The sequence below is a fragment of the Amia ocellicauda genome, chromosome 4 (genome assembly GCF_036373705.1).
Source record: "Amia ocellicauda isolate fAmiCal2 chromosome 4, fAmiCal2.hap1, whole genome shotgun sequence".
Classification (NCBI taxonomy): domain Eukaryota; kingdom Metazoa; phylum Chordata; class Actinopteri; order Amiiformes; family Amiidae; genus Amia; species Amia ocellicauda.
In genome coordinates, this window is record NC_089853.1 from 37,636,769 (window position 1) to 37,662,977 (window position 26,209).

A 26,209-nucleotide genomic window follows, 5' to 3' on the forward strand; every position below is an offset into this window, starting at 1 on the left:
ACAATCGGGAGGAGGAGAGAAATCAACCAAAAATGTAAAAAATAAACAAAACGTACAAATCAGGAGAAAATAACACAACAATGACTTAGAAATATTCAATGTGGTGACACAAATAGGACTTTCTATTTCTAGGGAAAGCTCTCATATTCCCACAGAAGGGCAGTGCGGGTTCTACTGCTACCAAACAAAACGCTTATGCCAAAACAACAATAATGTGGCCAACCACAGGAGCTACAGCCCACAACACACAAGGTTGTTGAATCAGGAGGTGAGAGAACTGTCGAATCATTGGTTTGGGGTGGAGTGGTGGCCTTCAGACTGATCAGTGATAATGAGTCCAGGTTTATTAATGAATGACATGGGCAGCAATTACTTATTATCCACTGCATTTCAGACCTGCCTTAATTATTCGCAAGTAAGACATCTCGTGACACACGCATCACATGTGCATTTTTTTATGTAACAAATAACACCCGTCAGAAGCGTCAAACATTGAAATGCTGCTGACTGTTTTCCCCCCTGGCAATCAGAAATAAAAAGCACTTAATTTTTGTATGCAAAAAAAATGAATATATAAATAATAAAAAAGCAGACTGAGAATGCATTGAACACATTACAATTCAACAGCAGACCTTTGCATGAGTGTCAGTGTACATATTAACTTCATTGAATTTTACGGTCAATTTGTGTGGGGGACTCGGAGGCCTGCAGCTGCGAGGTGGAGCCAGACCCCCCACTAATGAAGTGTTGATCAGCGGCCCAGGCAGGACAATGCTAATCTGAGACTTCAACTGCATTTGCATTACACAGCATTGGAGCTTCATTCCAGCCCACAACTGATCCCCCCACAGCACAGGTTAAACAAGCCGCAATAAACTGAATTTTCTTCCCCCACCTTATTTTCCTTAATCAGGTCTGGAAGCACAATAAAAAGCTGTGCGTCTGGGGTGCTGGCACTGGGGCACAGATTCTGCAGAATCAGGAGAAATCCTTCACACACAGATTGTTATCAGACGGAAACACAGTTCATGTTTGATTCCAGGTTTAAAGGAAGGAGACTTGAGAAGCCGGGCGAGAGAGTACAAAGGGCCAGCACTGCTCGCCAAGCTGTTTCAGTTTAAGGAAACTTGATTTGCTCAGCACATCGGCTATTATAAATATTTGTCATGGAAATAAAAAAATGCTTGCACTGTGTAACAGTCAGGTCAGTCTTTATTGAGGAGGGAATGTTTTAAAGAACAGGAGGAGTTATGTCCAAATAACTTGACAGATTCGACCTACAGCCAGACTCCAGCTGGGATTTGAAATCCTGCTCAGCATACTGCCCTGCTCCACCAGCCCTGACCTACATAGCCATCATTTTGACTTCCTTGAATTAAGCTTGCGAATTGGGGTGGGGGGCTGGTGGGGGGTCTGGACAGCGATTACCCCACTTGAGCAGCCTGTGTAGATGAGGGGATTATGCACAGGACCTGGCCGTAATTACTACAGCAAATAGGACATCTCCGGCACCCCTGTACCACATGGAAACCCCCGACCCAGAGTCTGGCAGGAGCAGCTCTTCTCTGTTGTGAACCATGTCACCCTTATATAGTATATGTGGTCAGAACTCCCATATGGATTCGACCCCCGATCTCAGACACACCTCCCAGCACCTGTTTGTTCAGCACAGCTTCACCACCAGACCGGTGCCCAGACACGGGGGTTTGAAGGCTGTGCCAGCCTCGGAGAGGGATGATGTCAGCGTAAAGAACTCGCACATTCTGAAGGAGAAGCAGTGGCCGAGGAGCAGGACTCAAAGAGAGCTTGTTTGTTTTTGCATCCATTGGAGATGTGAGCATCAGCTAGGTGCTTGGAGGGAGACGTGCCCGGACCTGCGTCAGGTAAACAGCACACAGGTGAAGTTTGCCTTGCAGGGTCAGAGCAGACAGATTGTCAACTGTCTGATGTGCTAATGATCTTATATACTTAATAGCCAGAGAGCCAACAATGTGTATTTGTGCGTGCGTCTGATGGAGGATACTAATGCAATCAGGTGGGAAAGACAGAGCCTGTAACAAGCAATTCTTTGGCGTTCTCTGGAGTTCATTGCAGGTAACAGTGTAGTAAACACAGAGGAGACGCTGCCCTGGATGGGAACTGTTTGAAACAGCTAGTTGTTCTGCAGGCAGGCTTTTCAATACTTTATCAATCCCCCCCTCCTCATATCTGTCACTTATTTGTGGAAACTTTCATCAACTTGAAAACAAGGCTATTTTTATCAGTTTTCCCGTAGCTGCATTCAGTTTATAATTACTGAAAATTATAGCTTGAAATAATGTTATTTTTGTTATTGCAACCATTAAAAAATACTTGCTAAGAACTCTAGCTTGTGGAATGTCTGAGTGCTGGTTAGCATGTTTACAACCTCCCAGCCACAGAAACAACCGCGTGGCAGTGATGTAACTTGCTGTCGGCTGTCCTGAGCTCACCTGTTTACCAGCCACCACTGTGTGTACTGGAGGTCTCGTGGTCTTTGTACAGCGTGGTCACACAGCACAGCACCCGTCTCGTCTCCAACAGCACGTAACAGAAAACACGAGCACTGTTTACCAATAACTAAGTGAAAGTACTTCATGCTGTTAACTAATTTAGTGTCCACATTGCTTCAGTGAACACCCGATTAAGGAAAGCTGGGATCAGTTTGCATCTAGTGAGGTCTGTCCCCTACGCCTGCATTGGGCAGATCGCTCTCTCTCCCTCTCGCTCTTTCTCGTTAGCTCTCCTCTCGTCAAATATTTGTATCAACGCACAGGCACACACAGACACAGTTTGCAGTTTGCAGTTTGCTGCTGGGATGCTGTGTGTGTTCACTGTGGTCGTCCCTCCTGCAGCTGAAGTCAACAAACAGAGCTGTATTCCCAGAGTCCGGAGCAGCACTGGGTCAAAGGTCTTCAGGTCCAATACACTGACTCACATTGTGTCACATTTCTTCTCTTCTTTCATAAGGGGTATTATTATTATTATATTATTATCATTTATCTTGGAAAAGGAAACCAGTGAGGACCAACACTGTAAGACAGCATGATCCACTCTCAATCATGTACAGTTAGAATTGTTTACAGCCCTTTATATTCATCGTTTCCAGGGACCTTTGTACAGAATACACGGCTATGAACTAACCAACACGGGATGACCATCTCCCTGACCCTGACCTCAGGGCACACCGTCCTGCAAACATCATGCTGACACAGTGAGTCACTGATACGGCTGTGTACTCAGCGTCCCTGTGAGACACAATACATTCCAAACACATCCTGAGAAACATCACGCATACCGCGGCACAGCTGTAAATTGAAAACATTAGAATGGCGCTTGGCAAGTCAGTCTGCCCTCTGATGAAACTCAATTCCACCCCAAGACGCTTTCCACAGAAACAGTGACCCCAGTGAAGCAGCAAAGCTGCAATCAGTCAACAGCACACCTCCCCTGCAGGAGAGCGCTTTACTCACTATCTGCAAGAGCTTGGAAATATGTTTCATGTATCATGCCTGCACTGCTCAGTTATTCCCAGGCAATATAAGTCTAACATTCATCACCACACGCATTCATCTTGCATGATCTCCTCCATGGTGCTGTAATGCTCAATACAGGGTCGGTACATGGTTTCCGCTTGGAGGAGACAGAAGGGCAGCACCTTCAGCAGTCAGGACAGGACAGGGCAGTTGAGGATAGCAACGTGTGTGTCCTGGCTCTGAGGTGAGGTGCAGAGAGGGTCGTGACCCCTGGCATGTGTCTCCTGTGCTGGTCCAGCCTCCGCCTCTCAGCTCCTCGAAGCCGCTTACAGAGGATTACGGAGGGCTTGTTCTCATTCGACGAGCAGCTTGTCTCAGTGCAACGCACCGAGCGCAGTGGGGACACAAGACTTCGGAAACGTGCGAATGAAGAATACATTAATTACTTCATTCCTGCAGCTTCCCACGTTGTGGCGGTTTATTAAATCAGCCGTGGGGTTCGCAGCTTCTTCAGCAGTGATGCGAATGAATAAATAAACATTGCTTGGGTGTGAGTTTCAATGACACAGACCCCTGAGTGTTCAGGTCAAGACTGAGCATCAGTAGCAGAGACCAGCCCCCCTCTCAGTCCTGCTTAGGGCTGTTATTGCCGCCTGGAGCTCCCTGGTACCTGCTGTGTGACAAGACTAGGCTGCTCCTACACAGACAGCAATTACAGCAAGAGGAGATCTGGGAACCACAGCATTCCCCGTCGACCTGAACACAGCTGGATGCTGAGAGTGGTACTGCTGTCACCCCCCCGAGGAGACACAGGTGTACACTCTCAGACTGATCCCCGGTCGGGGGGGTTAAGAACACATTAGATCATCATGGCTCATGACACACAAACTCCTAATTCATCATGCCCCAACGCCCCATTAGCAAATACAGAGACTCCCGAGACCCAGGAAGCTAAATCACCTGGCCAGGTAACTACAAATACAAGATAAGAATGAGGCAGACTGACACACGGGGCTGAACAGTCTTTCCCCTTGCACCAAAACAAATACACTTTTTGTTTGTTTTATAGCAATTTATGAATAAAATCAAGCAGAGAGATAGACAGCACTGAAAGAAAGGACAAAAGGGAAAACAAGACTGAGTAAATGTGCACTTATCCCCGGTTAGCCGAGTAATGCCAAGAGAGACAGAAAGGGAGAGAGTCGGAGGGAGATGTGTCGACCCAGAGACAGACTGAGCAAGAGCGATGGAGGGAGGCACTGTCCCTGGGGGGTTCTGGGAGAGCCAAGAGGGCAGAGAGGCACAGGCAACTCTGAGCAGCTGCTGGAGAGGGGAGGGATGAGCAGGAATTACTCAGGAATGGGGGGTATTTCCTGAGCCCTGGGTGGGAAAAAACATTCTGACTTCAGGAGGAAATTGAGAGAGAAAGAGAGAGAGACAGACCAAGGCCGAGAGAGAGAGGGATGAGACCAGGGAAACCAGAGCACACTGCTGACAGCGGCCCGTCACGGCCTGTCCCCACACACAGCCCAACCCTCAGGCTGGGGAGAGCTGCACGTCTAGGGACACAACAACAAGACCTGAGACACAGGGCAGTCTGTGCAGCAGGAATTCTTCCAGCTGTGACAACCCACTCTGTCAGTTATTAACTTCAACTTTTTGTCTTCCCAGGTGATAACTCAATTCTTCAGAAATGTATCGATGCACAGAATTTTACCAGACTGTACACGGATCACAAGCATTTACACAACTAACACAGACGTCATCACATCGCTTTTCTGAGGACTAAAAAATCAGAAGAACACAGAGGAACAGAGGGGTTGTGTCAGATTTCTAACAAAGCTCTGCAGGGTAATGCTTTTGTTGGAAGAGGAAGTCATTATAGATCAGTTTACCAGCTCTGGAATCTCACTATCAGGTCATCGTCAGAGATAATTCACCACCGAAGCTTCAGAGACAAAGCAGCCACATTGTGCCTCCCACCGCTCAGAGACCTGGGCCTGCCTGCAGGGGTGTACCGTTTCAGTGAGGTGTGACATTTCAAAGCACTAAGATTTTCTCTTCTGCTACATAAAAAAAATCTAAACAACAAGCTAATGATTGTTGTTCCTCGAATAGCGAGTTCAGTTCCTGTTTAAATCAACTCGCAGGGGAAAAGAAAAACTCTTTTGTTCGGCACTGCTCTTTTTTTGATAATGTTTCATTTCAATCTTTTTATTTATGTATCAAACTGCAATGTGTTGTTTTTAATCGCGGCGGTGAGTGAAGTTCAGGCATGGGTGCGGGGGGACGTGACAACCAGCAGAACAGAGCAACAGGGCGATAATACTGACTGCCAAAAACAAGTGAGGAGCAGCACTTGACGATGCTCTTGCGGTTTCACGGTTTTGTCATGACGATGGCAGGTAAGTTGTTAGAGGGGTTTGGTTGGCTGTGTTTTGGTGTGTTATGCAGTCCAGGGCTCTTCAAACAGTGACCAAATTAAAAGCTCTGGCCTTCACTGTCTCAACTCAATTACAAACTAGCCACCGTATCCTGAACTTAAAATACTGTTCGGGGATGGATATAGATTCTTGGGAAATAGGTGAGAAGTTACTGCCAACGGGAGTTTCTGACTGAGTACTTGCGTGTTTTTATCACCAGTGCTGGATTGTGCAACACCAACAGGCATGGAGAGCCAGAGCCGAGACTGTTCTGCCCTCACGACCTTGTCTCACAGGAGGAGAAGTGTAAACAGCAACGCACACAGCACAAGAAAGAGCTTTTTTCATGACACAGAGAGGAAGTGAGAGCGGTCAGGAGACGGGGCTGGTGACCAGAGCATTTGTGTGAAACACTGTCAAACCACTACGCTTTCATTTCCTCACTGGCTTCTCAGGAAGGAGGTCAGGTAGATTTATGATTCCTCTATTTGATTCAAGCGAAGGCGCACAGCCACAATGACAGAGAAATAATTAACTGCTGGGATGTTTTTGTATATGCAAATCTGCACGGTTGCCTGTGTGCCACTTTGTCTCATTTCAGTAGAGTCAGCGGTGCACTGGAGGAAGCCTAGGGCCACTGAAAACATTACTTTTACATAGTTTAATCCTTATTTACTCAACCCCCTCAAAATATATATCTAAAAGAAAGCAATGCCTCATCATCTCTTATCTCTCCTCACTGAGATCCCAACAGAGCCACTGAGAAGAGTGTCCTAACCCCCACATCACAAGATCTGTTATTGAAGGTATCAGAGCAGTGCAGTGTAGTATAGCACAGTAAAGGCAGTGCCCCAGCGGGTAGAGTCTGTGTGGGGGGTGAGAATGTGATACAGGCCACAGAAAGGGCCCAGGCAGCCTCTGTGTAGCAGGAATGCCTAAGGATATCATCAATCCACCAACTACACAACTTCTACATCCTATATCATTTTTGTCTTACAACAGGGGACTTGATTAGAGCTGGGAGTGGGGGGGGGGGGGATTTTCAAAGCAACACCCTGGGGGCAGAAGGAGGCTAAAGGGGGAGAGATGGGGGTTTTGAGGGGCTGGAGGGGAGTGCAGAGCTCAGAGGATTATTCTCCACGGCATGCAAACTCCCGAAACTGCATCCTAGTCCAGAATAAGTTTTCCACACAGCTGAGGAATTCCTTAGATTTATGAGAAGTGGTTCAAGATGCAAATAAGATATTACAAAAACATGTACAGATCCCCTCTTTAATGTTGCGTGCATTGTGTACTCTTCTTTATTCTGTCTAGCCATGTTCCGTGCCTGATTCTTTGTGTAGGTTACTTCCTGTCAGTTAAAGTAGTTTGGTTAACATGAACACAGACAGAACAATATACATCACTGGTCAGTAACCTCTTACACAATCCTTCCAATGGTTTATATATACTGTACAGAGAAATCTGATTAATTCCTCTTTTGCTCAATTCAGCAGTGACTCAGTGCTGTTCTGTGGCTGTTGTGGCTTTCAGTGTAACAGAAATCTGCCCCCACCACTCCCAGCGCTCCTGGAATGTCTTTCCCACTAGACTTCCTGCCTCACACATTCCTGATACAGCTCCTGATTACAATCTCACAAGGAGAACCAGCTGAGCAAATGGAAAAAATATTCTGGATATATATATATATATATATATATTCTCTTTCTCTCTCTTTCACTCTCTCTCTGTCTCCCTCTCCTCCCCCCATTTCCCAAGGTAAATGTTTGTTTTGCACACTTAGCATAATGATCCTAGCATTTGAACTTGAGATGAAAAAGCAAATACACAACCTGGAGCTGACGCTATATGATCATTCTCATAAATACACAGTCAGACCCAGGGCCCTGCTGCTCCCCCTCAGTGTACACTGTTGCTGCCACGTTACGTTTCAGACCCAGGCAGCGAGGTGAGCAATGTTTCATTGTGAGAAAGAGAGTGAGCAGGCGCCACTCCCAGCCCCGCCATGGCACCACTGCATGATTACAGCTAGTCCAACAGCCTCCTCGAGCAACCTGATAGGAAATAATCTAGCGGGGCTATTTTTAAAACTGGGAGATTTGTCGTTTCTTTGCTTGATACAATGGATACATAGAGCAGTTTAACCTTTACTAGCGTAGTGCACCGTCCTACCTGTGTCTTGCCCCTGTCACTTTCTTACTGTGATAAGGAAGCTGTGAGGGTGTCAGGCTGAAATCTGGACACCTGCAACGTCACAACAGGAAACGGAAACAGCAGTCGGAGAGAAGAGGACGAGGCTCCTGCCACATCTGCCCTTCGCCTGCTCTTTCCACATGGCACTGTATTGCACGGGTCTGTGTTTCTGGCACATGTAGGCTTTGTGTTTAATTGAGATGTGAACCAGGCAGTAGTGCAGGGGTTTGATGCACTGGACTGGACTGCCGCTCACAGTTCTGAATCTCAGCAGACCCTCTGACTGCAGACAGGAGCCCCCCTCAGCTGGGCACCTGTGGAAAGGACTCCCCCTTAGATAGACCCCAACTACCATCTGGCCAGGGTTCATCTGCTCAGTGCTACACTGGGCAAGTACAACAACACACAGCTCAGCTCAACAGTTTCTGCTCTCTCTCCATGCAGGAAGGAGTGTTTACCCTGGAAGCCTGTCTCCTTGGGCTTATCATCAAAACAACTCTTATCTCAAGCCCAGTCATTATCATCACAACAGCTCAGCTGGTGACTAACTCCTGCAGACTGTTTCCAGCCGGGGTGCGCCCTGCTCTTCTAAGTGACCGTTACCCAGAGTAATACAGGCAGATCGCAGGTGCCCTCAGGTTTGATTTGGACTCTTATAGTGGGTGGGATTGCAGGCGTGTGAGTCAGGCGTTGGTGCACGTACACATTGGCTCTTGATTAAGGCATTCAAAGGAAGATAAATAAAATAATATACATGATTAATGATAACTCCAACATCAAGGAAAGGCTTTATCAGCCATGTTTATGATGCACTGCATTATCATCCGCTGCACAGGACAAATAACATTTCGAAATGGAATTAGCTGTATCTACAGAAACCAGCTGAGCGGCGGCATGGTCCTGAGCATTTGGCTCAAGCTCACTCTCCCAGGACTGTGTGAAGCTAACCAAAGCACCGTGCGCCACACTGAAACCCTCAACATACAAAAATGCACCTCTAATAATGACTGCATCAGGACTGAACAATGGGGATCCTTCACTGCACTAGGGGCTTTCTATACGCACAGTGAGAACTCGGAGAGGCAACATTCCTACAGACAAAAGAGACTAACAAATCAGGGGCTGGTGAGACAGCATGTCTGGACACGACCCATGTGATCAAGTTACAAATTACAAGTCTGAGCGGATTCTGAGCGGGAAAGCGGACATTTTGTATTGGTGTGTTGCTCTCATGTTCTCATGCAAACAGAAACATGTTCCTGTCCTGTAACACGCGAAGACGGACGCTGATGTGTTTAAGAGGGGCTCATGAGCTGTGAGGTGGGACGACAGGGATCCAACAAATGGGCAGTGCTGCCACCTGTCTACCAGAACGGGCACTGCAGCCATTGTGGGAGATGACAAGAGTTGTTATGGTGACTGCCAATATTTCAAGACCCTCAGCAGTTTGTTGGGCTCGCTGGGTGTGTATGTGAGTGTGCGTGTTTGTGTCAATGTGTGTGTGAGCTTGTGACTATGGGGGATTGGGGGGGGGTCCTGCCAACAAGTCTAATGAAGCCGCTTTATTCTGAAGATTGCGTGAATATTCAAAGGGGCCCTGTGCCCATCTGCTGCTGATTGAAGGGCGTGCTGAGCTGCGCTGGGGCCACAGCAGGCCTGTGATTCTCGGGCAGGGAGGGTAACAATGCCTGCTCTCTCGGCCACAGTCCATGGGAGGCTCCAGCGATGGAAACCACTCCCAGCTGCAGCCTCTTGTATGTAAGTCTGCACCTGCTGCTGGATTTTACTGCCTGTTGACTTATTTTGACTAAAAAAAGGCATGAGAGCAACGTGTGTGTCTGTGTTTGTTTCCAGAGTTCCAGTCCCTGAGGCGCATGGTTACTCTGCCACCACAGACACAGAGAGGCAGAAACACAGTGTGAGTCATGGTATGTACAGAGTGAGTGTTTATCTCTGCCCGTGAACCTGTACACTCATGGTCTCTGGCTCACACCTGGGAACAGACTGGCCATGGCTCTAACAGGCAGGAGGCAGAGCTATTGTCAGTTTAAAGAACCACATATCAGTTGAATGTCATTATAGGCGTGACAAAAACATACTCTCCCAATTTACCAGGCCTCTGATTGATGTCACGTAGCATTCCTCAGGGCTGATGAATTAATCTATAAAAGTTAAATACTGATGCGTCACTTCTCCCCAAACACCTGATCACCATCTTTACTGATCTAACCCCTACAACCAAAAGCCTATTGTGACATATACAACTACAGATAGTTAAACAGTTTGCTGTATTTTCCATTTAAATTATATTGGCTAAACACTTGTGTGTTCCAGTTTCTATGGCAGTGACAATAAAGGGTAATTGTTTTTTGTTAGACAGATATACCAAAATATAGATGGACTGCAATAGTATATGCACTAATGACCAGACAAGACCAAGTGCTACAAAATTAATGTGTTTTTCCCCTTAAAATCCTTGATCCTCTGTTCAGGAGAGAAATCACGAGCTTCACGGCTCAGAACAGAAACACTTAGCACAATGAGAACAGAAAAGTGGTTAATGAGAAAGTCTCAGGGGGCCATGAAGGACCGCCAGCTCTAGACTCTAGACACGTTGGGAATGGAAACTGGGAAAGTCACGGCTTGATAAGAAACTTACTTTATAAATAGCCTTTAATTCCATCCGGTCTACAAAACCCCATTAACCCCTGCCTGCATTTCACCATTACCAACAGCTAAACTCACACAGACCATTTACGGGAACAAGAACATGCAGAATTCACACAGAAAGAAGTCAGGTACACTATCCCCGTCCTCCCTTCTCTCCCCGCTGGGCGAGTTACAGGTTGGCACAGCGCACATAAAGCAGCCCAGCCCCTACAGCATACACTCGACATGCCTGCTGGGTTACAGATGCGTCTGTCGAGTTCAGCGTCATATGTTTTGCACCACACCTGGCCGACACTTCTTGGCTTTTACTTGTTGCTGTAGGATGTTCTCGAACATTTAAAGCAGCTTTAAAACTCTGCCTGAAGAATGTGCACAGACGGGTAAGCTGGAGATAGAGTCTTCAAAACACGGCGATAACAGTGATGTCACGGAAAACTACAGCCCCCCCCCAGGTCTCAGTGCAGGCAGGGCAATTTGGATCTTTCAGGGCCTCAAAAACAAGCCATATGCAGCCACAGCATTACAGCTTTGAGCACTTGCAGTGAAAGAGAAAAAAACAAATTCTTTATACTTAAAAAAAATAAAATAAAGCTCAGTCACTGATCTGAAAATAAAATGATTTTTATTCTCAAGTCTCTGTCTCTCCATTCTCTGGCCAGTTAATTCAGTTTACAGCCTTTCATTGGTTTGTGTGAAATCCACGTCAACACATGACTCCAACAAAGAGGCTTTCAATGTTCCTGATATTGCTTCTCATATAAACAATACATGAATACTGTGAAGGGGTAAAATGCAACACTGTAGAAGGCATAAGGGACAGAAGGGTTCTCTGGGACTGGGGTATTTTATTCTGCTGCGTCATTAGTTAGAGCATTGCGATCACAAATTCCAGAGAACCCGAGGAATGTGCTCTGAGCAGTCCGTCCGAGAGAACAGGTACAGCAGCATTCAGGACATTTTTTTTACACGTGAATTTAAAATTAGAACAAGAAAACAAAAACAGAAAAAGTGGCACCTTGGCATTTTATGTTAAACCCTGTTCGAGATGGCTACTCCTGATTAATAGCTTGAGAGAGAGGGAGGGAAGAGAGAACAGAAGAAAAACAAGACCCAGCCAAGATTGTTCCAAAGCTGCAGTGTTTAGCACACACGGACATGCCGGCGACCTGGCTGTCAGGAGACAGGGGTGAACCAGCAGCAAAGGTGAACTCTCCCAGCTCAGGAGGCACAGAGCCCAGAGTCTGAATAGAGGAGCCGCGGGGCTGTGCTGAAAGAAGTGCATAAGAAAAGAGCTGGGAGCGAAGCCCAGTCCTCTAAGAGCAGAATTATCAGTGCACAAAGAACTAGAGTTCATCAGCAATTGCTGCCAGTATCCCTCTTATCAGCTAAAAGTTAAGTACAGATCTTTTCAAAAACACAAACACACACACACACACACACACAGCCTGGCAATTCCTGTAAGCCCTAGGCCGGCCGAACGGCTCCAACCTGTGGAAACATGATTCTTGTGCTTTCAGGACCTTTGTTTTGATTCTTCTCTCCCTGAAGTAAAGAATGATGCGGGAGACAATGCAGTAAGACTTTCTTTACAAACTTTTTAAACAAACACAATCCCTCAGATAAAGCTGTAGAGAATATCAGTGGGACATAAAAAGGCATTTCCAAGCAGAGGCTGGTCTCTGAGAGAGCAGAGGGAGAGGCTGCCCTGTCAGGCGAGACACAGCTAATCACTTTATCTGAACTGTAAGGCACCTGTAATATTATTTTATGATCTGTAACAAGCTAGTGAGACTAGCTGAGGTTAATGATACAAAGTTAATATTTTATTGGCACACTGATAACTGAAGGGTTCTGGGACTTCAATTTTAATCTTCTTGGGGATTGGACCAGTAAAAGGATAAATCTGTCAATTTTTCTTTTTTTTAAATACATATTTGGTGAGGAGATGGAGGGAATACAGGAGGGCAAAAGCTGGTGCTTCTAACCCTCTTGTAACAGACTCTGCTCAGCCACCTGAGCATAATGAACTGTATTTCAAACTCTGCCTAAAACCAAAGCAGAAAATAACATGACAGCCCCCCCAACAATGTGACACAAAACACAGCTAAACACTGTTTGATGGCTCAAGTTCTCAGTGCAACACTGTACCTCAGTCCTTTCACTACAGGAGCAGCAACCTTCTCTCTCTCCTTTCACAGTAAACAGGGCACTCCCACTTTCAGAGGAATGGAAAGCACAAAGTTCACAAGAAAAAAAAAAAGCATACACAAGTGTAATATCTGAGGAATTGCAGAGGCCTACTGCGCCCCCTTGTGGCATTTAACGGGAACTGAAACCCCAAAGCTGTGACTGCAGGGCGATAAGATAAGGACACTGCTGCCAACAGGGGAAAGTTCCTGGGGGTAAATAAAAGGAGCAGCACTCGCTGCATAGCAAACAAAACAATACGTTACACATTAACTACATTTGAATACGCTCACAGAGGTTGTTTAATGCATACATCTCCAAGAAACTGTTAACCAAATTGTAAAACTTAGGCTGACCTCACATGCTCTCTGGTCTCACAGTTGGTGCTTTTCCATTAATCCACAGTCCCCCCCCCCCCCCCCATGTGTCTGTCTTTCAGCGGCTTTTACATCCTGCTGTGCAGCAGCTTTTAGACTCCGTGCCCCCCTCCCCTGCCTGTGATCTCCCCTGCACTGTGAGTAACAGACTGCATGGCATAGTGAAGCGCCAGGGCTGGGGTCTGGCTTGCAAGCCTCTCTCAATACTGGCCAGACATACCAGCATAGATCTTCTAATTTCTAAATGCAACCATTCAAAAAATAAACTTGAATTAAAAAGGAAATGTGTTTGCAAGTGTGTAGAGAACATTCTGAAAATGCACGTCTGCATCTGAGCGTCTAATATCGAATATCTGCATCTAATATCTAGATATTTACCCAGGCGCACAAGAGAAATTATTAGTGCTTTCAGCAGGAAAAAGGGCGGCAAACGCTGCCATCAGTGAAGGGGGCAACGTCCTGGCCATAGCACAACATCAACACCAGGACACTCTGGAGTCACTCTATTGCAGATCATGCCTAAAACACCAGAGGCAGGGTGGCCTGTCAGCCTCCATCCTCAACAACACTGAAGAGGTGAGGCCTCCACATCAGCACACAACACTGGCTTATATGCCATCAACGTAGTCCATTAAAAACAGAGAAAAAAATCTTGCTGCGACTTATTATTGTAATCTTTCTCACTCTCACAGTCAATAAGATGTGACTCAAATGAGTAACTGTTTTATGATTATTTGCATCTTGTGTTTGCTGGTGGTTTGCAAATTGGACCTTAGAGACCGGAGTACAAATGTTAAAGAAAGACTGTTTTTATTCAGATTCCGTTCACAAAGGAACCCCCAGTTTGTCACAAAATAGCTGACATTCACACAATAATTAAGACAGCAGAAAGCATTTTGTCATAACGGTTATTATTTTCATTGGCAATCTGAATTAAAAAACAAACAAAAAATCTGAGGGGGAAAAAAAACACTAAATTCAGTAATGAATCCACCTCAGAAACTCATTCGTTAAGGACACAATCTAAGGACACAAAAGAAGGATGTGAGCAAGTGGAAACCGCAGCTCGTACATGTCAAGCAATTTATTCACCAAAATATCCAGTTCCCCAATTCCTATTTTCAGGCTTGGAACTCTGTCATTTATTAAAATCAGACCAATAGAATGCCAGAGAAAGACGAGTTATACTGTAATGCATAAACAATTTCAACAAGTTTAATTAACACAGTGAAATGAAGACTCCCAAGACACATGACATGCTTGGCATTGGAAAAACTATTTTAACTTGGCTTTACAAGTTTGCACATCCAGTAAATCAAACCTGCACATATTGAGAGCGCGCTTTGGCAACTTATCATGTAAACCAGTATTAAACAGAATGAGCTCATAAAATAAAAACAAACAAGGAACAAAAAAAGGAGACTGAGAAAAGCTGCTGAAAACTGGAAACCGCTCAACCTGCGCAGGGTTCCTCGTTTGCCATGACATCATGCCTAACCATTCGAGAGCGTGAGCATCCCCTGCGGCCCAGTTAAGTGTACATCATCTCAGCCATGTGTGACATCTTCTTGGGGATGTACAGGTAGTACTCCATGTATCCCGACAGGTCCTCAATAGTGATGTCATCTACGTACGCACGGGCCTGTTCGGAGCAGGAGCGCGGGGAGCCCGAGGAGCTGCTCTGCGTGCGGCGGTGGGGCGAGGCGTGGCCATCCTCCGCACCTGCCATGTTCCTCTCGCACTCGGAGATGACGTCCCGCAGGCCAGTGAAGGAGTAAACCTCCACGCCCTGCCAGCCGCGACACTGGCACTGCCCCCCAGGGCACGGGCATGACCCCTCCCCGTCCTGGTGCAGCCTGGACAGTGACTGGAAGTCAGAGGAGGAGGCACCAGCAATGCCCCCTACAGCCCCATCGCTGCTGCTGGCTGCTTGCTCTGGCTTAGCCGCAGCGCCAGGATTCCTCTCTGCAACAGGGGTGTCGGACTCGCTGTCCTCATCGGACACAGGCTTGAGTTTGGGCTCCGGAGCCACGCCCCCCCCGCGACACTCGTGGCCGTAGGGTTCGTAACTGGCCACCCCGAACACGGGAGAGGAGGGGGAATGCACTGATGACAGCAGCTCCTTCTTGGCAGGGACCCCCAGCGCCACCCCGTCCTCCTGCGGCTCGAGCTGGCTCTTGTGTTTCAGATGGCCGGGCGGCGGGGACAGCTTGGAGCTGCAGTAGGTGAATTTGGGGGGGTGCAGGATAGGGGACTTCGATCTCCTGCGTCTCTGGCTCCTCACTGCTCCCCTAGAGGTCTTCCGCATACACCTGTCAGCAAGGAAACAAGCATCACTCAACAGCTCCAGCTGTGCAGAGTGCCTGCCAGGTTCACACAGGACTAGACCTCACTGGGCAGCACAGCGTGAGCTCCTGGGCCACTTTCAACAATACTACACTTTACACTGAGGACAGGAAATGAATGGGCTGATAAAAACATATCCAGTATTCTGTTCAGTAACTAGAGACTGTGTAGAGATTGTCGCATAATCAACCCTGATAATTAAAGAGGCTATGTGTAAATATTTCTGGAAAGAAGATTTAGTTAAACCTGCAGACAAGGTAATTAACGATATACCCAGAGCTAAATTAAGGTATGCCTAGGCTGTGGATGCATTTAAAAATCTCAGATAAAAATCAAGTGACTGACATTAATAAATGGCTGGGAATACTTGATGTCTAAACAGCTTCAAAAAACCTGGACCAGGACCAGGCAGTGTTTTGGTCTGGCCTACAGATTGACTAGCAGAATGGCTTCTGGCCCTCAGGGTAGCAGCAGCATGGGGCCCTTACCCGTGCCAGTTCTCTTTGGGACAGCCCGTTTTGGGCTTTGCTCCGTCTGCGCTGGCTCTTGCTGCCGGCCTCGGTGCTGCAGAGTCACAGACCCGCACTGCTGCTGTGGAGCTGGAACAGCACAGAGTATGACGTCAGCCACACGGACTCTGACCACCTCAGTGAAAAACAATCTTTTGCTTTTGAAATGGAATTTAGTTTTTGTTTTCCTTTGAGGTTTTATGTTAAAAATGAACTTTTCTATCATTTAACATTAATGGGAAAAAACGAACTGCCAGCTGTAACATAAGTACAAGTAGATACATTTAGAAACTGCTTCTTGGGAAGACCACTGCCTCACAGGACCATCTGCTACTCTTTGACTAACTAAGTATAGTTTTACTTTTGCTTTCATTTTACTTTAGTTACAAATGCAAACAAAGAGTCTCAATGGGAAACGCAGGCCTTGAGCATTGCCCCCTGTCTGAAACACACAAGCCTCTGCACTTAGGACCTGGAAATGCAGGTGTATTTACCAAACAATAAATTGCTGGGTCCCTGTCAGAGAGGGCTTCTTCCAATACAGGCCTGGAGAAAATAATGCATCTCACTACAGAACAGGCAGGGCAGAGGCACTGACCAGTATTTGCCTGGATTTACATTATCATCATTTGCACTTATGCTGTAAGTCACCCTGGATAAGGGCGTCTGCCAAGAAATAAAATTAATAATAATAATCATCATCATCATCATCATTACTACTACAGTTTACTGATGAAGAGTAGATCACACTGATCTCATCATCAGGCCTGCAGTGTGCTATAATCAAGTATAATCTTAACAGGAATCACAGACTTGCCAGTAAGCAACTAGGTGACCTGTGGACCCTGGCAAGACAAACCAGAGCCTGCACTGATAAGGCACTGCCAATTCCCGATAGCCCAAATACCCAATTATGACTTCTGTGTGTTACAATCACTGCCGCTACAAAACATTGCCAAGTTCAGTCTCCTGCGAGGACTGCCTACAGCTGCGACACCACTGTGCACAACAAACCCCCAGAAGTCCAGTGTGCTCAACCCACCCTTCTGCGTCCACTCGGAGCTTCTTGAAGGCCGTTTGCAGGGTCTCTTCCTCCCGATCCTTCACTCCAGGCTCCATAGTGCAAAGCCTGGCGCTGTCACCAGCCACTGTGCTGAAAGAGAGAGCAGCTGTCAACTCAGAGCCCCCAGGACCACCACCACACATAGCAACAGCACAGCAGTCCAGTCCACTTCGTGCCTGTCAGACAGAAACTGCCACACCCATTAGCCGTGTGGAAAGACAGTGAAACTGCATGCGCTCTCAGTATGATGCGTCTGCGTTTTATGGATGTGTACAGGGCCAGGGGCTGCTCCTTTAACGGTCTATCCCCGTGTAAAGCACACAGTACTCCGCCCCCCGTAGCTTACTTACTACACAGAGGAGTGAGCACTAAACTGCACACGAATTGGGATGTACTGTAGACAAATGGTCACCAAATAACGCACTTCATTTAAGAATACCGTTATCACCCGTTTTGACACGACTTTTACTCTCGCTTTCTGTTAAATTACGAGGTCAGCCTAACGAAATGACGGTACGGTTTTTAGGAATCATCCTCATTGTTAAGTTGAACTGTAGTTGAGCAGTAGCTCTAGCTCAGTGGCGTGGCGGCGGGATCTTCTAGCGATTTCCATCCCCTCCGAGAGTGACCGTCACTACACACACATGAGAAGCCCATCCGGTCCAGATGCAGCCCTCCTGCGCCTCTGCTGCAGTGACCACACACACATTGTACCCACACCGCGGCTGCACTCACTCGGTCCTCACAGGCTCCAGCCCGCCGTCCCTTTCGACTCGGGCCTGGACATCCAGGGACTTTCCAGGCGCTCGCCGCGACAGCCAAGCAGAGACGAGCCCGCAGCTCAGCGCCGAGTCTGTCGTGTGTTCTTCCCGAATGGTCTCTCAACACTGAAGGCCACAGCACCGCAACCGGGCACTATCACACCATGCTGGGCAGAGAGCGGCCGTGCTGCCGGATTATAATGTGTAACAGACGACAATAAGAAAACTGAAAGCTGCGACACTTCTAGACTTTTCGCTCAGTCGTCCTCCTCTTGTTTACACTCCAGCCTGCGCTCGCAGTGACTCTGCAACAACGCACGTTACTCTGACGTGGAGCGCAATGTGCTCCGCCGCTGAAGACGTCATCTGGAGGGCTAGCTCCGGTCATGTGATGGGGGAGCTCAGTTTAGCTCCGCAAATGGCGCGGCCATGTTGAGTAATAATAAGATCGCTGCACTGCAAATACAAACTATAACATGAAATACGAGATGTAGCCTATACAACTGCACACGATATATATAAAGTGGTGAAACGATCAATCATGATTAATTATTCGTTTTTCGAATATATTTAAAATGAATACCTCTAATCCTAGAATACTTACTGTAGCAGCTTCACATTAATTCAAGCATTGCTGAAGTGTGATTGCAATGTATAATGAATCAATGGTTCCAAAACACAGTAAGGGGCCCCTCTTTCTGTATTACAACATCTAACACAGGTGAAAAACTGCAGAGGATAAAATTGATATTGCCAATCTTCAGAAACATACAATTTTAGATGTCATTATAGTTATTTCGACTTTTAAATTTAATTTTATACTGCATTCTTTGGTGTTTTTCTTGTGTTCTCCAAATAATCCCGTTTCTTGTACAATGTCATAGGATGTTCAGATCTGGCATTATTTTGCCATAATTGAATTGTACCTTGAAAGAGATTGGCCATTTCTTTAATTTGCCTATATAGCATAAATAAAGTTAATGAACATAATTATTTGATGTGTTTCTTTGTTGTATTTGTGTTGCTCCACCAGAGGGTGCCCATGCACAGTGGTTCATCCTCGACCAATAAAGAGCTGCTGCTCAGTCACGTCATTAGAGCACAGCCCTTCAGAACTGGAGACTTTCACCAGGCAATGAGCAGAAGCTCCATGGTCTTGTCCTTATTTAAAACCAGCCAGTACAGGGTAACGTAAAAATACAAGATTGGGGTGTTTCATGTAAGACCTTTAACCAGGGCTTCCACCAAGTAAGTCCCCCCTCTGGTTATAACAGGTAGGGTCACCTGTAAGTAATTTCAGGACCAAAAAACAAACACCCAACTCCATCACTTAGGATTTTTATTTCCCCATGTTTGGGAGAGGGAGTGTGGATCAGGAAGGCAGCTGCTGTGCACCCCTTCTCTCAAAGCTGATTTCCACAGTGGGGTGAGGTCTCCTGACACAAGAGAATTGCTTTAATGAGGCTCTCCTCCCATTGCATTAGATTCCCTCTCTCTCTCTCTCCGGGTCTCTCTCACAGATGGCCTTTGTCACTGGGAAAGCTACCTGAATTCGTGTTGCTCTAAGACAGCTCAATAGCTGCTGTTCTCACGCAGAGACTGAGAGGCCAGACTGGAGCAGGATATAATTACTTATATGGTGTGTGTGTGTGTGTATGTGTGTGTATGGATAAAGCAGCAGAAGAGACCAGTGGGGTCTCTGGTGCCTGGGGGCCAATACTCATAATTGTGTCCCCACTCCAACAGTTCCTTTTATAGCAAAACTTAAACATCACACTTATGGAGGTAACAGACCTCTTTATGAGTTTACTAAAGCTCTGACACTGGACTCCTGCCTAAACACTCCCTGAGGAGACTGCAGGTTTCTTGTAGAGCCGGTCAGAAAAGGTTCCCTTCATATTTTCTCCTTGGTCAGGCTGGGTGTCTGTCTGCAGCACACCCTGACCACGCAGTGCCTCCTCTGGATGCTTTCCCAACATGGTCAGAGCTCCCATTCAGTTGCCCAGTTCCCACAGCTCTGACCCCAGTCTGGGACACAGAGCAGGGCAGTGTGGCATCAGCAGGGTGAGGGTGGAAGTCAGCGCAGCTTTATTCCTTTTCACACACCAGAGAAGCAAACTTCCCAGACTTCACACACACCTGAGATACCAGGACAGACAGGCCCACTGCTCAGGGCTCTGAGGGTGGGGCGGGGGGACACGTTCGCACTTCTACTCTAGTTCCACTAGCAGCCAGCACTGTTCTGCAATCCAGGTTGGGTGGACAGCACACAGCACTGATTATAAGACCAATAGGTGGTGATGAGGTGATGATAAACTTCTCTGTATTTGCTGTTAATATTGTGATTCATCAGGCAGGAAGGAAGTTTGGCTAGAGTGACCTCTACAGGATGGAAGTAGTAGTGCACCCTGCTGTCATAACCTTCCCCGACTACAAACATATCAGCCTGGAATGGAAGCCTCTAATTTACATAGTGGTACATTAATTAGTGTGTTCATATTTATCATTGCATTTTGGCTAAATGCATAAATAGTGATGAACGTCTTGCGTTTACGGTAGATACTGTCCTGTGACTGGAATTGCCCAGACCAGGCCTCCTGTGTGCAGACAGACCAGCCGCGAGGGGAGTGTCTGGGCGAGTGTGAAAGGAGTGGGATATTTACACAGCACTCTCCCAAGAGGTCCTGGGGTGGGCAGCTGGGTTTGATCTGCCCTCTCCACCAACACAGCACTTATTTGATGGTTATGTCTCTCCGCGACCCCACAGCATGGAGGGTCTGGCCACAGAGGAGGAGAGCAATGTGCTGCTGGGTAATGACTCTGAGGAACTGTTGCATTTTAGCTCAATAAATGACAATCGGGTCAGTGAATTGCCTGCATTCGAGAGTCTAAATTCCATAAGCATTGAATTGCAAGACCAGGCTCTTATTAACTAAATGGTAAACTGCCTACTGTATGAAAAATGGCAAGAATTCTAAAGTTTGTAAAGTAATTGTATTTCAAAATGTCTTCTCATTGACACTGAGAAATAGCAGTTTTGACACAAGATGGCGCTGCTGAGTCAGCCCGAGTCCCTCACAGCCTCAGAAACCCCTTTTTCCCTGGCATATCCGACCTGACCCGGAACCAGGCCGGTGCGGTGCGGTAAATTACCCACTGGCAATTTAGTCAAGCCGATCCTGAACCAGGCTGTGAATTTTCAGCTCTGCTCCTTCCCCAGTACTGAGCAGGGCCAGGGGGAGGAGGTAACTGAACTAGTCATCACTAGCCTCCGTCTCAGCCCACAATGAGAAGGCCTTGGTCTGTCCATGAAGTACCAGCACTTGTTTCAATTTGGCAGATTCGAGTGTCCAAGAAGAGCTGGAATTGTTGATAAGAAATGAGAGCGTGTACACAAATTAGTTTACAGTTGTCAGCAATGGGGATGGACCAAAACCCAAAATAGTGTTGAGAACAAATAAGAAAAATATAGCAAGAATATGAAAAAGTAAAAGATCAGAAAAAGCCGCCTAACTTTCAGCATCATTCACGCCACACTGCTTGTCCACAGCATGTGACGTCATTCACCTTGGGTCGTGCAGTGGAAAAACATCGGACCCACACCAGACCAGCTCGGCTAGCTTCCGGATTATGCCCCATTTCCACTGGCTGGGCGTCCGGACGCGACCGTGTTTTGTGGCCGGTTAACTATCTGGTGCTGGACGTGTCCGTAAGCGTCCGTCCCCACTGAGGACATGATTCACTATCAGAAGAGAGGTGTGTGATTGACTGTAGACAGACAGGAAGAGATCAGATATCATCTCAAGTGCCTGTGCGATCACGAAGAAATTAGTTTTATTAGCAGCATGGAGTGAAATCCACGTACAGAAACACTGACTGCTTACAGTTCATATCCGAGTGCATTAAACACTGTGATTCACAGACTAGTTACAATAAACTGAAGGATAATAATGGTATTAATATTGTATGACAGCTGGCTGGTGTTCAGGCTGTGTGTTGAATGTGTGCAGGACAATCCAGAGACAGTCAGTGTGAAGGAACACGATTCATTAACGTTGAAAAGGGGCAACAGCGAAGGCCATCCAGAGCTCAGTCTGGACTGGAAAGAGTTGGACCAGTGGATGCTGTAATGAAAGATAGCCAGGTGCCTCCATCTGCATCAAATCAACACTTATTCTAAATTATTATTACCATTATTGTTATATTGACTGATTAATTATCTTCAATTCATGAGCATATAAGATTACTTCAAAAATAAAAAAGTTTGTCCTTGTAATGATGAGCTGTGGCCAGCTGAGGGGGCAGTGTAAGTCGATCTCTCTCTGGTTGACAAAGCTCCCAGGCCGGGGAACCGTGTCTGCAGTTCTGATCTGTATTGTAATGGTTAGAGCGGGCCAGGAACTGAAAACGGCAATCGCAGCATTGTGAGGCTTAACCAGCGGTGAACAGCAAGACAATAGGTGTGTCCAGCAGCCTGGACAGCAGAGGAGAAAGTAGCAGAGATGGATACCAGAGCCCTTTGTACCAAATACCTTAAAATAGCACAATTACCTCAACTCTCTCTCTTTAGGAGGCAATAATGCCCTGAACCTGACCTCTGTTTGCTTTACAGTGTATTATTTGTTTCACAGTATTGCAGGTTTATTTATTATTAATTATTTATGACTGTTCCAACTCAGTACTCAAGCCCAAAGTCCAGCTGGCTGTTGTGGTCTCTCTTAAGGAATTAAGAGGTGCAGATGGATTGAGAGTTGGAAGTGCTCAGAGGCCCTTGAGTAGAGGGTGTGAGGAACACTGCAGGAACGTCCATAGTAATCAGTGTCCAGTATGGCCTACCCTCCTTGTCCAGAGAGGCCAACAGCATAGGTATAGGAAAGGAGCTGGGTTCATCTGTGGGAGTGCTGGGAAGGGTCTCTCACACTCGGGCCATTGTCCCACTCCAGGGGGACCTTCTGTCACCATGCAGGGCCGTGAACTGGAAACTCCTACGAAAACAAACTCCTGTTTCACAGGGAGCCGTCACTCACTTGATGGAAACGCAGCAGTGCTTTTAATACTGCTGCATTCACCCAGACAATCGCTGCATTCTGCTCCCGACAGGGGCTTGTTTCAGATCCTATGTATTTATATACTTAACCGGGACGGGAGGCAGAAATTAAAGAGTTTTGTGGGGCCTGTATGGGAAGGAGTACAGTTTCACTTTGGCATACACTATTGATTTTGTTCAGCCTGCTGGACTGATAGCAGACAGTGGTGCACTGTGCTCCCGCTTTAATGGGATACATATTTCCCATGATGTTTTCTGGTCTGTAGACACAAATGATTCACGGCATCAGCGCCTTTCTCCCCCAAAGAACGCCATTCAGCTCTCCAGCATGTCCAGAGGGAAGTGTCTCACCAAGCTCGCTGGGTTTCACAAACGGTGCACTTAATGCGTCCCTGTTCTTATGAGTCACTATGAATTAATAGAAGCCTCACTCTTGGCCTGACTGCGCTCCCGTCTCAGTTTCAGAAGCCACAGCAGTTTCTCTTGCCCACTGATATATGAAACTGTTAATTCCTAAAATTATACATTAAAAAAACACATATAATACAACATGGGCCAAATAACTTTTGTTCACAAACTAATACAGCATTCTGTCAAGAAAAGGAAATCAAAAAATGTAGAGAAATTGTATATGCCTGTAGAGACTCTACCCGCAATGTGCTTTTCTGTTCACTCTGAGATAATAGCTATGGTAGGGAGGGAACTCAATAAATGAGCATGACTGAATATTTTCTGGAAATCCAAAAGTGTTTGTATAAAGACTTCATTAAAACCATTTTCAGATGGTTGAGGAAAACACCAGGAAGTCTGTTTCATATAGATGAGGCCGTCATGCCACTGCTCCAAACAATCGCAGGTCGCTGCACTCTGATTGGCACTGAGCCAGAGTGACGTGCTGATGGAGCTGCTTGGCCCCTGGCTTGGACATGGGCCGGTTTGGAAGGAAAGCTCCTGACCACAGTGTCCACTCTGCCCACCTCTCCCTGGTCTGTTGAAAGGGAGAGGGCTGCAGCTTTCCAGATAGGTAGTGGTCAATGGTCAGTCTCTACATCTTTGCCATGGCGGTCTGGCTGGAAGTGCTGTGCTCCGCCCCACCCACCCACCTGGCAAACAGTGGTGATGCTGGAGGGGAAGCTTACACACAATCCCAGGGGTCAGTGCACATACAGAGCCTCTTTCATTGCAAACATTCACATATAGTTTTAGTTTTAAGGCAAAGACGACAAGATCAATTATTAACCAGCTACAGCACCTGGGGTCACAGGGGAGACGCCTTTATTATAGCATCTGCCTGAGAATCACACAGGGAATGATCCTGCTACACTGGCCAAGTACAAGAAACAGACCCGTCATAAAATACTGTAAGGCCCTTTGTGTTGTTATTCAATGCTGTATTTTTATAGCTAGGAACTGTGTAGGAGTCAGGAGCTCCTCCAGAGATGATCTGTGCCCTGTGCCCTGTGCCAGAGGGGGTCTGTGCCGTTTACCTGGGGAATGGTCTGAGCTCAGAACACACTGCAGGAGGGCTGCATTATAGAGACTTTCACACTTTGTTTTTTCTATTCTTGCACACTGAGTTGGGAAATCCCATTGCTAGCTGTCCTGTGTGCCCTCTCTTAAGTAACACACTGGTTCTATTGCTTCCCCCGCTGCCCTCCAGCTGTGTGACTGAGTGGTGGCGAGTGGGGCTGAGACACTGCTCTGCTGTTCATTCTCGGGGGTTGTGAAGCTCACAGCCAACCTCAGGCAACAAATTAATCCAAACAAACAGCCCGGTCAGCATCTTCCATGTGCTGCTGCCAAGAACTCCCCTCTACGGTGCCCGTCAGAGTGGGGCTAGGAGGATCCCTACAGAACATCATTTATAAGATGAAGGCCAAATAAACTAGGATGAACGTGTTTCTCAAACTGGACATTAACAGTTCCTTCACTGTGTGCTACTGCGATTTGTTAGTAATATATTTAGATTAGATGCAGAGCGTGCTGCTGAGCTGCTATTTAATACACTCAACAGCACCGGAGGCCCTTCAGGGTGGTCGGCTACACCTGGGTCAGGCATGGCCATCCTCCCTAGCCCTGAAACAGTCCAGTTCTCCAGAGTCTGCAGCCATTTTTGGAACAGTAAATAAATATTATTCATGGGTTTATAATGATAATATTAATTTATGAGGGGGACAGGGGTATGACAGAAATTAAACTTTGAAGTTAGGGAACATCGCTGTTCTTTTCAATGCTGGGCCACAGCCAGCTCATATGTACAGGGAGATCAGACTGTCATTTGTCTTGAACAGCAGTGTGTTTGTCACTTTGGCCCAGGAATATAACATCTCAGAGTAAACCCACCCCCCTACCCCTGATCCTAGTAATATTTCACCCGCAAAATCAGCCTGTCAGGAATATGTAACACCAGCCTGCTGTGTTGATGAACAAACATTTCAGTAGCGTGGGGTATGGAGATGGGATTTCTGTGTCATATCAAGTACCCATCCTGTCTCATCCTCCAGAGCATTCCCAGAGAGACGAGAGGGAGACAGAGACGGAGAGAGAGAGGGCAGATCAAGCCTCTCAAACTCATCTAAATCTCACAGTCTGACAGGAAGGCCCATGGACAAGACACCTTCAGGTGAACTCTGAGAAATGCATCCAAAAGGAAGCCAAACTGGAGAGAGGGGCCCCACTTCCAAAACTTCCAAAAGACAATGGATCTCACTGAGCGGCACATTGAGCCTCTAGGAACACACGGGGAGAGAGTAAGCCAGTCGAGGAGGCTGTGCTTCATACTGAGAGAAGGGGAGGTTTATGCTGTTAAACAGATGTGTGCCCTTGAGAGAGATATGTTCATCTCCCGTTCTCCCCTTCTGATCTACTGTGTTATTGTGAAGAAGTCAATGGCAGGGACTTTGCATGGCCTGCATGGATTCCTTTGTAAAGCACCATCTGGAGGGAAATCCTGTACAACACATTAAATATGCAGAGGTTCATTTCTGTGTGTGTCCTTGTGGAGAACCACTCCGCTAAAGGCCCCTGGAGGCCCCTGGGCTGCTCAGTAGAGGGCAGCGGGGGAGCCACAGCTTCTGTGATGTAACCAGGGCTGAAGGTGCGAAGTCTTCCTCACAGACCCCCGTCCCCCCACTGGGTT

General features: G+C 46.9%; 1 protein-coding gene across 3 annotated transcripts; it reads right to left on the reverse strand.

The window, feature by feature from the left end:
• Window positions 1-14,137: 14,137 nt before the first annotated feature.
• On the reverse strand, window positions 14,138-18,364 carry oser1 (oxidative stress responsive serine-rich 1). Of its 3 annotated transcripts, none has more exons than XM_066702050.1 (4): window positions 17,998-18,362; window positions 17,242-17,347; window positions 16,179-16,289; window positions 14,138-15,656 (listed from the first exon to the last, which is right to left on the reverse strand). In XM_066702050.1, coding segments are annotated over exons 1-4 (999 nt in total). In that variant the 5' UTR covers window positions 17,999-18,362; the 3' UTR covers window positions 14,138-14,875. The 3 variants fall into 3 exon arrangements, with proteins under 3 accessions (XP_066558147.1, XP_066558148.1, XP_066558149.1); XM_066702051.1 differs by having other exon boundaries at window positions 17,242-17,352; window positions 17,998-18,361; XM_066702052.1 differs by lacking the exon at window positions 16,179-16,289 and having other exon boundaries at window positions 17,998-18,364.
• Window positions 18,365-26,209: the final 7,845 nt, after the last annotated feature.

Coding starts and splice junctions, on each gene's coding strand:
- oser1 (XM_066702050.1), bottom strand. Junction 16,290..17,241: donor CTCCGAGTGGACGCAGAAGG/GTGGGTTGAGCA, acceptor GTGCTGTTCCAG/CTCCACAGCAGCAGTGCGGG. Junction 15,657..16,178: donor CCCAAAGAGAACTGGCACGG/GTAAGGGCCCCA, acceptor CCTTGCTGACAG/GTGTATGCGGAAGACCTCTA.